Consider the following 12,632-nt stretch of genomic DNA (forward strand, 5'->3'; position numbering starts at 1 on the left):
CGGGAAGGAGTCATGTGCCTGGAAGCACCACTATCTAGAATCCACTCCCGAGTATCCGTTGCGGAGAGTCCTCCAACCTCCTCCCTGCCTGAAGAAAATGAAACATCAGTGTCCATCACCTCCAAGTGCACAAAAGCCGGAGTCTTCATGATTGCTGCTGAGGAATCTTCACCCTTCTTAGTTTTTCGCTTGGGACACTGCCTCCAATAGTGGCCTTCCTCGCCACAATCATTACAGGTCCTCTCTGCCTTTAGTTTCTCGCGGTCAGCGTCGGACTTCTTCTCGGAAGACTTCTCCGATGAAGCCTTCCCTTTGCCCATGTTACGGCCTTTCGACCGTTGGCCAGTTAAGGCCTCCGAACCTCTGCCCTGTGGAGGGTTCGTGAACCGTTCCTCTTGGTCCAAGACCATGGGCACAAGCTCCTCCCACGTGATAGTGCTGAGCCTACCACTGGTAATCAAAGACGAGTAAAATGCTGAGTACTAAGAGGGCAAATGTGACAGCAACGTTATCGCCATGTCCTCTAACGATATCTCCTTCCTAGCCTGGAGAACTTCCTGCTGAAGAGCCTGCAGCTTCTTAATATGCTCCCGCATCGTCGACGACTTTGCAGGGCTCATAACCCGCATCTGTACTTCCAAGGAAATCCTCTTCATAGTGGGCGATACCCTGTTGTAAAGAGAAGCCAAATGCTGCCATATACCTCTGGCTAGCGTCATATAGTTTACATGATTGATTACCTGCGGTGTGCAGTTGAGGAAGATAAATGAACAGGCCCTGGCGTTGACACAATCCCACAATTGTGCCTGTGCCTCCCAGTCCTTACGAATCGACGGTAACTCCCCTTCCTCTACTTCCGGCCGTGGAACCCCAACAGGTCCACCTGCCGCCACAGGACTGCTCCCCAAGTGTCATGTGCATGAAAATGCCATGGACATTCTCAGAAGCTCATCCAGAAGAGGCAACCAGAAAAAGAGCATAAGAACCAGAGTTGGAGCACAAGATACAGAAGTGCCTAGTTTGGACTTGGAGCAAGGCCATTGAAGGCATGGGATGTTGTCGGCTGAGCCAGATAAGGATCCAGGAGCTATCGGCTAAGCCAGATAAGGATCCAGGAGCTGTCGGCTGAAGCGGCTGCAGGCGCATTTATATTTATGGATTTTATGAATTATTGTGTCCAGTAGGCTGGCCGACTGCTGGTCGGCCATTACTCCAAGAAGTCCAAGAGACTATAAAAGGCCAAGGTGCTCATTGTGTTAGCTCATTCACCCCTTTATGGAGTGGATCCTTAGGGTCCCAGTTAGGGACAGATTTTGGTGATGTTCACCTTTTCCAAGAGGGCAGCCAAGGGCTGTAGATTAGGAGTACCTTTTTGTACTATACTAAGATACTGAATTTCCAGCATCTCTCTCTCTCTCTACTCTCTTTTCATGTCTGCGTTTTGCATCAGATGGTTTCCAATGGTGTTTAGGGCTGAAAGAAGACCCCCAGAGCTTCCGCGTGTTACATTGGTATCAGAGCATCAAGCTCAGCAATGGTGTACAGGTCCAAGGTACAGGAAAGTACACGGATACGAATCCCAAGGCAAGGAACATAGGAACGGGAAGAGCTCCCAGGAGGTTTGTTGGTGGTGTTCCACAAAGCCAGAGGGGATGGCAGTCCTGTGAGCCAGATAGGTTCTCGGGCAACGGTCCCAAGGGAGGTTTATCCTCCAAGGGGTGATGTGAGAGTGCCAGACTCATCTCTCAGGAATGAAGACCAAGACAGTGTTCAGAGTCAGGGCAGGAATGGATTGTGGACTAAACAGATGCATAGATCTTATTCTGAGACAGAGTGGTTTTGGAGACTGGGCCGGGTTTTCGGTGAAAAGGGTTGCCAGAGTTGGATGGATGACAAAGGGACTCCGGGAATAAAGTGGGATGATGACAGTCATCCAAGAATAGGTTGGAATCCCGTCATCAAATTTAGTAGAGGGGGATGTCATGTGCATGAAAATGCCATGGACATTCTCAGAAGCTCATCCAGAAGAGGCAACCAGAAAAAGAGCATAAGAGCCAAAGTTGGAGCACAAGATACAGAAGTGACTAGTTTGGACTTGCAACAAGGGCATGGAAGGCATGGGATGCTGTCGGCTGAGCCAGATAAGGATCCACGATCTGTCGGCTGAGCCAAATAAGGATCCAAGAGCTGTCGGCTGAGGCGGCTTCAGGCGCATTTATATTTATGGATTTTATGAATTATTGTGTCGAGTGGGCTGGCCGACTGCTGGTCGGCCAGCACTCCAAGAAGTCCAAGAGACTATAAAAGACCAAGGTGCTCATTGTGTTAGCTCATTCACCCCTTTATGGAGTGGATCCTTAGGGTCCCAGTTAGGGACAGATTTTGGTGATGTTCACCTTTTCCAAGAGGGCAGCCAAGGGCTGTAGATTAGGAGTACCTTTTTGTACTATATTAATATACTGAATTTCCAGCATCTCTCTCTCTCTACTCTCTCTTCATGTCTGCGTTTTGCATCAGATGGTTTCCAATGGTGTTTACGGCTGAAAGAACACCCCCAGAGCTTCCGCGTGTTACACCAAGCCACACAAAAATGGAAAAATATGGGGAAAAATACGGGGAGTGAGGAAAAATGATAACACCTACAAGGGCGGGCACACCTACAACGAAGGCCCTAGTGTCTCAATAAAGACAGGAGATGACTTCTAACAGCTCCCACCCCTACCCACATACCATCCTATAATCCTCCCCAAGTCAGTGACTCCATGAAGCTTACAACAACCAACTATCATACTCGGTCTTTCTACACTCAGTTGTTGCTGGAAGGAGCCAGTGTGTGGATGACTATCTCCACACCTCACTTGGTGGACCCTGCTTTGAGAAGCATATTGGATGCTTGGGCTCGTCTTATCATCATCCATTGCATGACTCCATCTATATATGCACAGCTTGTCTCTTCCGGGAGTTATGCTCATCAGATGTGGATAGAGATCCAAAGGAGATATGGGAGAGTTTCGACAATTCCCAAATTGGAGTCAGATCCAGAGAAGCTTACAATCAATGAGTCAGATAACTTGATTGAGAAGATTGGAGAGTTCACCCGTATCAAGCTGCAGCTTGAGGAGTACGGGAGCACCATCAACAATTTCATCCATAAACTTCTTGGTAAGTTGCCTGCTTCCTTTGACTCTTTCAAGATTAATGTGATAATCTCTCCCCTTTTGAGGAAGTCGTGAGTTATCTCCACGACAAGTGCATGCTTCATGGAAAACGCAAGTCGGAGTCTGCCTTTGTTGCCTCTGACAAGGGTAAAGGCAAAGGCGGAAAAGGGAACTCCAACAACAACAACAACAACAACAAAAACAAAGGCAAAGGCAAAGGCAAGGGTAAACAAGATTCTAAGGAATCCAAGGACAAAAGTAATGAATGTGATTACTATGGCAGGTCAAGTTATACTGAGACTCGCTTCTTTGCTTGTCGTGATGATTCTCGCGCAGCCAAAGCCAAGTATAAAGCCTAGGATGCTTCTAAAGCATCTGGCAAGAACACCACCAAAGATAAAGGTAAAGCTTCAAAGGAGGGACCTGCCAAAGTTGCATACATGGTAGTTACAGATTCATCCACTTCTTCAAAGGATTCATTCCTCGTGATAACCGATATGACTTCTCCTGAAAAGGTTAGTGACACACCTGAAGCGATGGAATGGGTTGGTGATAGTGGTGCTTCTGCCCACATGACCAATCAGGCCCATATCTTAGAGGACTACCAGACTCTTTTCATATCGGCGACGACAACTCTTCACTTCCTATCACCTGTGTTGGTAATGTTTCTTTGGGTTCCTCTACCACCTTACATGATGTTCTACATGTACCACGGATTTCCAAAAATCTGTTTTCAGTATACAAAACTTCTCAAAAGGGACTTGGTGTGTACTTTGATGATGAGGTCATCGAAGTAATTGACAGGAAGACTCTCTGAGTTGTTGCCAATGGAGTCCATGATGGGAGTCTCTACAAGATCACCAATTTTCTTCCCTGATCCCTCACGCTGATTCCCATATTCATCAGCTTTTCTCCCCCTTATGACTTTGGTTTCTGAGGCAGATACTTTTATGTGGCATTCTCGCTTTGGTCATGTACCCATTGCTGCCTTTCAAAAGTTCCATTCTAAGCAGGTTGTCAACGGACTACCTTTGCTCAGGTCTCTCTCACACATCTGCTCATCCATCATGATGGGCAAGCATCATCGAGGTGCATTTCTAGAGGAGGCCACTCATCGAGCAACCCGAAGACTGGAGCTTATACATGGAGATCTTGCAAGACCTATGGAGGTTTGAGTCTCTTGGCGGGGCTCGATATTTTCTTCTTCTTGTGGATGATTTCACTCGCAAAGTCTGGGTATGTTTTTTGGCTCGCAAGTTAGATGCTTTTGCCAGTTTCAGGACTTGGATCGCGATGGTGGAAAATCAGTCTGGGGGTAGAGTTCCATTCCTCCAGATTGATAATGGTGGCCAGTTTGTACCATTTGATGACTTCCTTGCTTCGAAGGCCATTCACTGACAGACTACGGTTCCTTACACTCCTCAGCAGAATAGAGTTGTGGAACGGAAGAACCGGACTGTCAAAGAGATGGCTTGTGCTTTGTTGCATCATGAAGGTCTCCCTCCTGCTTTCTGGGATGAAGCTGTGGCTACCTCTGTTTATCTCATTAACCGCTCTCTCACAAAAGCGGTTGAGGGGATGACTCCAGGCCACAAGACTTCTGTTTCTCATCTTCGTGTTTTCGGTTGTGTTGCTTATGTGCATGTCCCAAACAAGAAAAGGACCACACTCGCACCGAAGTCAAAGAGGATGATCTTCATTGTAAACCGGCCTTGGTCTTCAGACGAAACCAAAGGGCAGCGCAAAAACAAACTTGCACACAAAACACTTCAACACCTTTGAAGACCTAGAAAAGGAAAACAAACAAGGGAAGCTAGAGTGCTCCTGCAAACAGTACATGAACACCGATTGTCCCCAAAACGCATTGGCACCCCTTGTGGTATTTCTTTAATTGATTATAAGAGCTTTGATAACAATAAGGCTGGAAACTCAGCCGTTATAGTAGAACTCCGGAAGCCTGCAAAGATCCTGCATCATGGCTTCTTGTCCACTCGGCATCCACAAACAATTCCAACTATTGTTTACATCAAAAGACTCTTTCACATGAGTCCTGCACACACAAGCTTTCTCCCTCGGTCAAGGCTGCCATAACCATCCATACTACATAGCCTCTCACCCTATGAACAGCATCACACCCTCATGCATCCAATGCTCCCTCGGTCAAGGCTGCCATAACCATCCATAGCCTCTCACCCTATGAACAGCATCACACCCTCACACGTCCAATGCTCCTGCATCACAACAAAGACTCCAAACTATTTCCCAAAAGAGAACTCGCATCACAACACAGCATACTATACAGTCAACACACCTGTACCAACCCTGTCTGCCTTCCAAGGGTACTATCCATCTTAGTCATGGATTCCCGAACCCCCGTCCAACCAGCAGCAAGGCTGTACCAAACATGTGTCCAATCCTGTACCCATAGTAACAGGGGACGGAGGGGACGGAGGGCCAGGACGCAGAAACGTCGTCCCGAATCGGCGAATCATTCCGGCACGAGCTGGGGACGGAGGGGACGCCTCGCGCAGATGCATCACAAGGGGACGCCGTCCTGGGACGGCGGAACGGGCTGCACATGTCGAGGACGAGACAAGAACGGGACGACTGCGCGCACCTTTTTTTCGCTGTTTTTTCGCCATTTTTTTTGCTTTTTTTTGCCGTTTTTTTTTCGCTTCTGCCCGTTGCTTTCCTCCCATTGGTGGCTGGCAGCTGCCGTTGCTTTCCTCCCGTTGGCCTCGCTGCCATCACCCCTGACTTGCAAGGCTGCACCGCCATGAGCCTATAAGGCTTGTTCTCTCCTCTCTCTCTCTCCCACTCTCTCAACATACTGGTGAAGCGGCTATAGACCATCCAGTATAGTAAGAGCGATCCTCTGGGACTGGGCTCGCACGAGTCTGCTACTGGAGAAGAAGGTACAGGGGTAGGGGCAGCTACTGGTGTCAAGGGTGTATACTCTGGTGTAGAGGGACGCACTGTGAATGAAAATGGATAAACGTCCTCAGAATAGGTGCAATATTCATGAAAAATGATGCTACGCTCGGGGAGGATAGCGCCCAGATAAGGATGACGCCTAAGTATAAAACAGTAATGATCCAGATCCTGTGCAGAAGTACGAACACGGATCACCCACACGTCGAATTCTCGGAGGTGAGAAGTCGGTGTGGCTATATGAATACGGTAATGAGTGGGCTGTAAAAAGGGAGGCACACTCACTGGAACAGGGGCAGAGACCGGTGGAGAAACACAGGTAGGAGAGGGCACTATGGACTGAGAGGGTGTATCCTATAAATAACTGAAATCATAGGTTTCCTCTGCCATAAGCCGTCGGAGAAGAGGGTAATGTGTGTCCACGTGATCTGGGCAGTGCTCTTGAACCCTTAAAAAGTGATATTGGCCCCGGATGAGTGGAGAGCCTGCAAAAGAATGAAATGGCGGGTTTCTGATATGTTAATACTCCACATTATGTGAGATTTTTATGCCCAAGAAAATGGAAAAATCACACCTGAAGAAGGTTGCCATAATAAATATTGTTGCTGGAGAAGAAATGGCCGTCAATCCACAAAAAGCACCAACTACACGTGGCTGGTCCAAACACAAGCGTAGACCATAGGAGGCCAACAATGAAGAAGGCTGTATTCGAGGAAGGGAGGCAACAACAAGCCGGCGCGCAGGAGACCGGTACAGGGCGGCGACAATCGCAGACTCAAAATGGCCGAATGGGTGGTGTCGTTTTGTAGCGGCCCATAAGGTGAGTTTTATTTTTTATTTTTTTTTAATGTGTGTAGATGTGGCATTAAAGCCTAAGGGTCATAACCCTTTGGGTAATTAAACAGCACTTCTCAACGGCAGCCTTCTAAGGAAACTTCCACGAAGGGGTGCGTTCTTCACCCGCAGCCGACTAGGGAGAGATCCACAAAGGGATGCAACTGTTCATGGAAGGGGTACTTGGCCATGAAGGGGTGCCGGCTGAAAAGGTAAGCCTCCTGATTGAAGGCTGTTTTTTTTTTTTGTCTTGCCTTTATTCAAGAGTGTCCTGCATATGGCTGGCCTAAACTTAATCAGTAAAAATTGGGAGTTGAGGGCTGAATTTGATGGGGCATTCTCTCTTGCTCTTCCATTCAACACTTGCTACACCCAATTTTAGGGTTTGGGCGGGCTGATTTTAGGGATACGGTTAGGACTGATTTTAGGGTTAGGGCATAACACAAGGCGGAAAAAGTTTGCTTTGATACCACTGTAAAGCTTTTATAGCTTTATTAACATGATTAAGACTTAATTAATGAACATAAGACAAATATTGCAAGAAAAGACTGAGTTGTTTGCATTAAGACAGGGGCCTTTCTTAAATAGAGGCCGAAAGGGTACAAATGAAGAGGCACATCCCTGGGAAGGGGTGTGGCTCTTGAATCAATGGTTATGTCCTTTGGACTTAGGGGTGTGTCTTTTAATGAATAGACATGTCCTTTGATAGTGATCCATGTGTAAGGGTGTGACCCTTCACAGGTGTCCTTTCAGTTAATAAGGGATTAAGGAGTAATTAAGGAGAGATTAAGAGAGTTAGTCACAATCGTGACACCTAGTTTTGTGATTCAGGGACAAGACACCCATGTGTATCTTCTACAGAAGGCTCTTTATGGTCTCAAACAGGCACCCTGTGCCTATCAGAAGATTGATGCCTTCTTGTTATCTCTTGGCTTTTGAGAGGGTATATGCTGACAGCAATCTCTATGTGCTTCTTTCTGATGGGAGATATTTGTGTCATTGTTTTGTATGTTGATGACCTTATTCTTTATGGTTCAGATACTGGGTTGGTCACACAAGTTCAGTCTAAGCTTTCAGAGACATTGGAGATGACTGATCTTGGCCTTCTACATTATTTTCTTGGGCTGGAGGTTTGGCAGAAAGATGACTGTATCTTCATTTCTCAGCAGAAGTATGTGAAGAAGCTACTCTCACTTTATGGGTTGTCCGATGGCCCATGTTCCAGATGGATGTCGAATCCACTTTTCTGAATGGAGATTTAGAGAAGGAAGTTTATGTTGAGCAGCCTCCTGGTTTTGTGATTCAAGGACAAGACACCCATGTGTATCTTCTGCAGAAAGCTCTTTATCGTCTCAAATAGGCACCTCATACCTAGTATCAGAAGATTGATGCCTTCTTGTTATCTCTTGGCTTTGAGAGGGCATATGCTGACAGCAATCTATATGTGCTTCTTTCTGATGAAGATATTTGCGTCATTGTTTTGTATGTTGATGACCTCATTCTTTATGGTTCAGATACTGGGTTGGTCACACAAGTTTAGTCCAAGCTTTTAGAGACATTGGAGATGACTAATCTTGGCCTTCTACATTATTTTCTTGGGCTAGAGGTTTGGCAGAAAGAAGACTGTATCTTCATTTCTCAGCAAAAGTATGTGAAGAAGCTGCTCTCACTTTATGGGTTGTCATATTGTACACCTCTCTCTTCCCAATGCCAAGTTATCCAAGGAGGATGATACACCCTTGGTGGATTCCAGAGAGTACAGGCAAATTGTTGGCTCATTGCTTTACCTTGCCAACACCCGTCCACGCATCTCCTATGCTATGAGTGTCCTCAGCTAGTTCTCATCAGCCACTCGAAGGTCTCGTTGGCAGGCAGCTTTGAGAGTTCTTCGTTATCTTCGAGGTACTTCAGATTATGGCATCACCTACTCTTGTGGTGCTGATTTGGTTGGCTTCACAAATACTGATTGGGCAGGCTGTATTGTTACTCGGAGGTCTACATCTGGATATTGCTTCATACTTGGTTCTGGATTGGTTTCTTGGAAGTCTCAAAAGTAGAGGACTGTTTTTTGCTTCTTCCACCGAGGCTGAGTATAAATGCTACCTTCTCTTCTCCACTGAGGCACTTTGGATTCATCAGATTCTGGAGCATTTGGGCTGTGCCAATACTTCCCCGGTTACTATCTTCTCGGATTCTTAGAGTGCTATTACTCTAGCTTAAAATCCTGTGATACGGGGACAATCCAAACATATTGAAGTGCATTATCATTTTGTACGTGACTGGATCGAGTTGGGACTTCTTCGATTGGCCCACTATTCTACCAAGGACGATGTGGCTGATCTCTTCACCAAACCACTTCTGAGAGCTACTATGGAGGTGTTACTTCAGCGTGCTGGTATTGAACCGCCCCTCTGGCGCTGAAGAGGAGGTCTTGGATTATATCATCTCCACATGGTCTACATCACCATTTTCATGCTTGTATTGGCCATTTATGAGGCCCTGCATTGGAATACCTTGGCAGATATTATTCAACATTTTTCTACCATTTTTTATGTATTTTATAGCATTTTATGCTACTGTCCTGCTGTCAGCCTGCTACATCTGGCCGACCAGCACTCTCGGAAAGTATATAAGGACTGACCCCCTTTCCCCCAGTTTATCTCATTCTTTTGCATCCAGTTGAGGTCATTAGCAACTGCTTCTGCTTCTTACCATTGTACAACACCTACGGGCTTCCCTCATGCTTAGTTTTCAGCAATAAACATCAGTTTCCAGCATTTACAGGTCTTGTACCTAGGCCTACATCTGTGTTTTCTATTTGCTTCACTTTCTTTCAGTACCTAGGCGTCAAATACCATCCACGGAGAGGAAAGCACACTGAAAGAGGAGGTCTCCACCGACATGACATGCTTCCATCACATAGGCCTAACCATCTTTCTACCCTGTGATTGATACTGGGTGAGGAGGGATCATAGGATAATCATCTCCTATCTATTTGGATATATATTTGCCTTCTTGTTTTCATTTCCTTATCAATTCTTCCATGGCTCAGTATATCCATGGTACCACTATATTACTTATGGTCTTATAGACCCTTGGGGCTCTGGAGCCTAATGATAAGGAGAAGTCAAACGTGTACCAAGCATAGAAAGTTTCCAAACCAACTGCCCTTGGATGACGACAAGCAGAAAACATCAAAGCCACAAAGCTCAAAAGAAGAGGCCACCCTGCATGCAACTCCACACGTGGACGCACACTCATCCTCAAGGACAAAGTACCATTTTCGATTTTTAGGCGATCCGTGAGTTTGGATCCTCCTAATGTCTATCGTGGGATAAAGTCTTGAGACAGCTCTGCAAGTTTAACATATCAGGCCCCATTGATATCTCTTGGTGCACCTCACAGTTTGCGTCTACTTTTCATTTTCATTATGATTTCTTACAGGGGATGCCCTATGCATCTCCAACAAGAGGCACTCATCATCAAGGACGTCTTGAAGCTCTAGAACGTTAATAAACCTCCTCTCTCTCTCTCTCTCTCTCTGTCTCTCTCTCTCTCTCGCTCTCGCGCGCGCGCGCGCACACACACACAGAGTTATCACCGAGCACATACCTCGTCATCTATATTAGGGTGCAATCCTCCAATTAGTCCTGTTGAGCTGTCCACAGAGCTTTCATTTGAAGACGCGAAGCATTTAAACCCCCTTCTTACTCTGCAGCAGCAAGAGGGCTGTGTATCCAGCACCCCAGCTCGCCTGGGCCGTAGAGCAACTGAGACAACAATCTTCACAATGTGTTGTTTAGGAGAAGCACCACCGTAGGACATCAGGCAACGAGGCAAAGAAGTTACACACTCCATAGTGGATGCCATAAATTGATCGGTAAGCAAAGCATGCCTCAAAAATGCACTTCCTTTCCAAGCTGGCGGTACTTTCCCTCAAGTTTCAATGCTAGCTCTTGGTGAGGCTACATACAATGTCTTGTCTACACCAAAATGTTTTTTTCATTTCCATTAAATATATTTAATGATATTATACAATGTCTTATATTAAATATATTTAATGATATTATACAATGTCTTGTATAATATTTTATTTTTGTAGGATGCTTCAGTAAATATTGTCCTATGCACCTGTATGTCCGCACCTATGCACTTGTTTGGTAGATATATCCACACCTATGCAATGGATCTTTTGAATGAGGTTCCAATGTGTAGGGTAGCTTCAACTTAGTGGTAAATGCTCATCAGCATTGTCAATCATCCTTGCCTATCCCATGGGGGCTTACATGTTTCCATATCATGAATGCCCAAATTAGGGACGGCATTCAACCTTCAACACACTCAACTAACAAAATATATTTTCTTACCTATGCATATTACCACCATATCCAAGAAAGAACTTTATGAAAATGTGCATGATTACCATATGCACTCTCGCAATGAAAACGTTGTCTAAATGGATGAGAGATCCTAATATCAAGCTCCTTCAATTGCAAAGTTTTTTATTAAAGCTCAAAGAGTGGTCCATTTCAAGATAGTATTTCCAATACTTTGAGCACACATGTGGGCTCAACGAGACAGAGGATGAGGACATCAAAAACTTAAGGTAATGTATAACAAAAAGAGACATATGAAAATGTAAAGCAAAGATTATTGGTTCCCTTCAAATGATGAGGGATGCCCTTAACCAACTCTACAAACAAAGAAGCCATGTCATAGCTACAAACTCTAAAATTTATATGAATATTTATCTAGAGCAAATTGTTAGAATTTTAGGAGATGCACATCTTGTGTATGAATATGTTAATGGGTTAGCATAGAATATATATTAGTGAATTTGATTAATAGTTATACCTCTAGTTAGTAGTCATAGTGCTAGTTACTGGTCATTACTAGTTAGCAATCATAGTGCTACTTACTGGTCATTACTAGTTAGTAGTCATAGTGCTACTAACTAGAGTTATACCTCTAGTTAGCAATCATAGTGCTACTTATTGGTCATTACTAGTTAGTAGTCATAATGCTAGCTAGCAGTCGACATTCCTGGCAGTGTGCCTGGTGACACTACTGTCTCTCTAGCATGGCCAGAGCTGCATACCCTTGTGTGAGTCTATTCCTATGTGCCATAGTAAATCTTCCTGGCGGAGTTGTAAATGTAATCCCCAGGTACACATATGAGTCTACCATCTCTACCTGTCCTCGTGCTAGTGTGAAGATGGCCTGTCGTCGAACCGGCCCTGAGGTGTGGAAAATCATGGCCTTGGTTTTCCCAAGGTTCACTGTAAGCCCCCTCTGTGTGCAAAAGTCGTCGAGTGCATGGAGATGGTGCTGTAGTCCCATCTACGACTCACATAATAATATCATCTACATATAGCAGAGTGTGGATTGTGGTACCCCGTCCCCACCACTGTGACCAATGAAGTCAGCCACGTCATCGATGTATAGCCCAAATAGTGTAAGAGAGAGTGGGCATCCTTATTTCACACCTATGGTGCTAGCAATAACATCAGATAGCCCCTCGGGGCATCGTATGCGCCCGAGGACCTGCTCATATAAAGCGAGAGAGAGAGAGAGAGAGAGAGTTATATTAATGTCTTCAAGACCCAATGGATCTATGAGACCAAAAGTACTTCAATGGGTTCATCATAATACTGAGTCATGGGGAAATTATTGAAAAGGAAAGACAACCTATCTTTACAATGGTGATCA

The 12,632-nt window shown here is 45.4% G+C and overlaps 1 protein-coding gene across 7 annotated transcripts in view; it reads right to left on the bottom strand.

The window, feature by feature from the left end:
- Positions 1-10,876, bottom strand: part of PAC (pale cress protein (PAC)) — a 35,833-nt gene extending 24,957 nt beyond the window's left edge. For 3 of the 7 annotated variants that reach the window (XM_086805114.1, XM_086805115.1, XM_086805113.1), the window contains exon 1: positions 10,536-10,876. In XM_086805114.1, the coding sequence (XP_086661240.1) occupies positions 10,536-10,793 (258 nt within the window). In that variant the 5' untranslated portion in view covers positions 10,794-10,876. The remainder of the gene's footprint in view (positions 1-10,535) is intronic. The other 4 variants (XM_086805117.1, XM_086805116.1, XM_086805119.1 and 1 more) reach the window with 2 other exon arrangements.
- Positions 10,877-12,632: the final 1,756 nt, after the last annotated feature.

The sequence above is a fragment of the Cibotium barometz genome, chromosome 11 (assembly GCF_041138505.1).
Source record: "Cibotium barometz isolate CiBa-2024 chromosome 11, ASM4113850v1, whole genome shotgun sequence".
Lineage (NCBI taxonomy): Eukaryota > Viridiplantae > Streptophyta > Polypodiopsida > Cyatheales > Cibotiaceae > Cibotium > Cibotium barometz.